The sequence below is a fragment of the Frankliniella occidentalis genome, unplaced genomic scaffold (genome assembly GCF_000697945.3).
Source record: "Frankliniella occidentalis isolate FOCC.00 unplaced genomic scaffold, Focc_3.1 Scaffold24, whole genome shotgun sequence".
Classification (NCBI taxonomy): Eukaryota; Metazoa; Arthropoda; class Insecta; order Thysanoptera; family Thripidae; genus Frankliniella; species Frankliniella occidentalis.
In genome coordinates this window covers 566,537-567,903 of record NW_026267154.1, presented here as the reverse complement: position 1 = coordinate 567,903, position 1,367 = coordinate 566,537, and the positions used below count along the sequence as shown (strand labels likewise).

At 51.9% G+C, this 1,367-nt stretch overlaps 1 protein-coding gene across 1 annotated transcript in view; it reads left to right on the top strand.

Annotated features, from left to right (window-relative positions):
• Positions 1-1,205, top strand: part of LOC113215262 (glucose transporter type 1-like) — a 29,515-nt gene extending 28,310 nt beyond the window's left edge. Inside the window, exon 7 of the mRNA XM_052265131.1 lies at positions 291-1,205. Coding sequence (XP_052121091.1) covers positions 291-419 — 129 coding nt within the window. The 3' untranslated portion in view covers positions 420-1,205. The remainder of the gene's footprint in view (positions 1-290) is intronic.
• Positions 1,206-1,367: the final 162 nt, after the last annotated feature.

Sequence of the window (1,367 nt, the reverse complement as noted above, 5' to 3'; positions counted from 1 at the left end):
GGGGGTCTACGCTTGCGTGACGGTCCTATACCAAAAGCATTGGAAGGTTAGGTTAGCCGCGTGACGTGGGGGGAGGGGGGGGTCAAAAACTGCCAAAAATAGCGTGACGTAATATGTGGACGACCCCTAAGAGGGATGATAGGATGCGTTGTTTGCCGTCTTTTAGACGTCGAACGGCCATCAATTTTAGATGTGGGGAAATTAACAGTGAGATAGGTTTGCTCCAACGTTGGCGTTGGACTCGGCCACCCGCTTTCATAACCACGCCGTCGTTTTGTTCCGACGCGCAGAAAAAGCTGGACTACCTGGTGTTCGCGCCCTTCTCGGCGCTGCTGCTGGCGTTCTCGCTCTTCACCGCCTTCCTCGTCCCCGAGACCAAGAACAAGACCTTCCGGGAGATTGCCGACTCGCTGAGATGAGCTGGAAGGCAGCAAGGGGAAGAAGAAGAAGGGTAGTGTCACCGAGTGTCGATGATTAGTCGACACACGCGCCTCTCCGGCTCCAGCGCCGGGGATATCTTCTCCACGCACCGGGAGTATGTCGGCCGGCTGGGGTAGCTCCGCCCAGCCGCCCCGCTCCCCCTCGGCTCCAGAGCAGCTCCAGGCAACCTCAAGAATACATTATTAGCCTGAACGCGTGGTGGACAAAAGAGAGACGATTTTTGTGCCAGACAAAAGGCAGTCCTTATCAGAGGGGTAGTAGATGAGAGCAGGGGGCGGCGGCGGCGAGCGGTGAAACGCCGACTCACCCCCGACTCATCCCCGGCGCCGCCGCCGCCGCCGTCGTCCCCGCAACGCGCATCACGAGAAGTAGTTACGCGCGCCCGCGGATTTGGAAAGATACGCCCGCATCATCTGGCAGTTCCTCGTAGAGGAAGCCGCCGCGGGGCAGAATGCGCAGTGTCATCGAACCCTCCAACTTGTTATCGCGGAACATTGTTTCATAATCCTCCTCTCATGGTCATTTGGTCATATAACGTTATTAGTACTTTAAGAGCCCCCTGATTATACGTGTGCGTCGTTCAAACACTCCTATCATCTATGACGCTCAGAAATTATAGTTTTATTCGCACTCTGTACGGTTATATACAACCGCCTTCACTCAACGTTGGATATTACTGTTCGCTGCTACGTTGATGTACGTGCATGTGAAATACTTGCGTCAATATTACTCGAGACGGAATAGTCAAATAATCGGGCAAAGCATGCAGAAAACCGTCATTTATACTCGTCCCTGCCAATTTTCATTTTTTAGTGTAAGTTACAAAAGTTCTCATTCCATTAAGCATTATTCATACCCTCATCTTCGCCATACTCCATGTACACGTTTGTTGTTTTAGTGATATTATTAATAAGATCTTAAGTAAA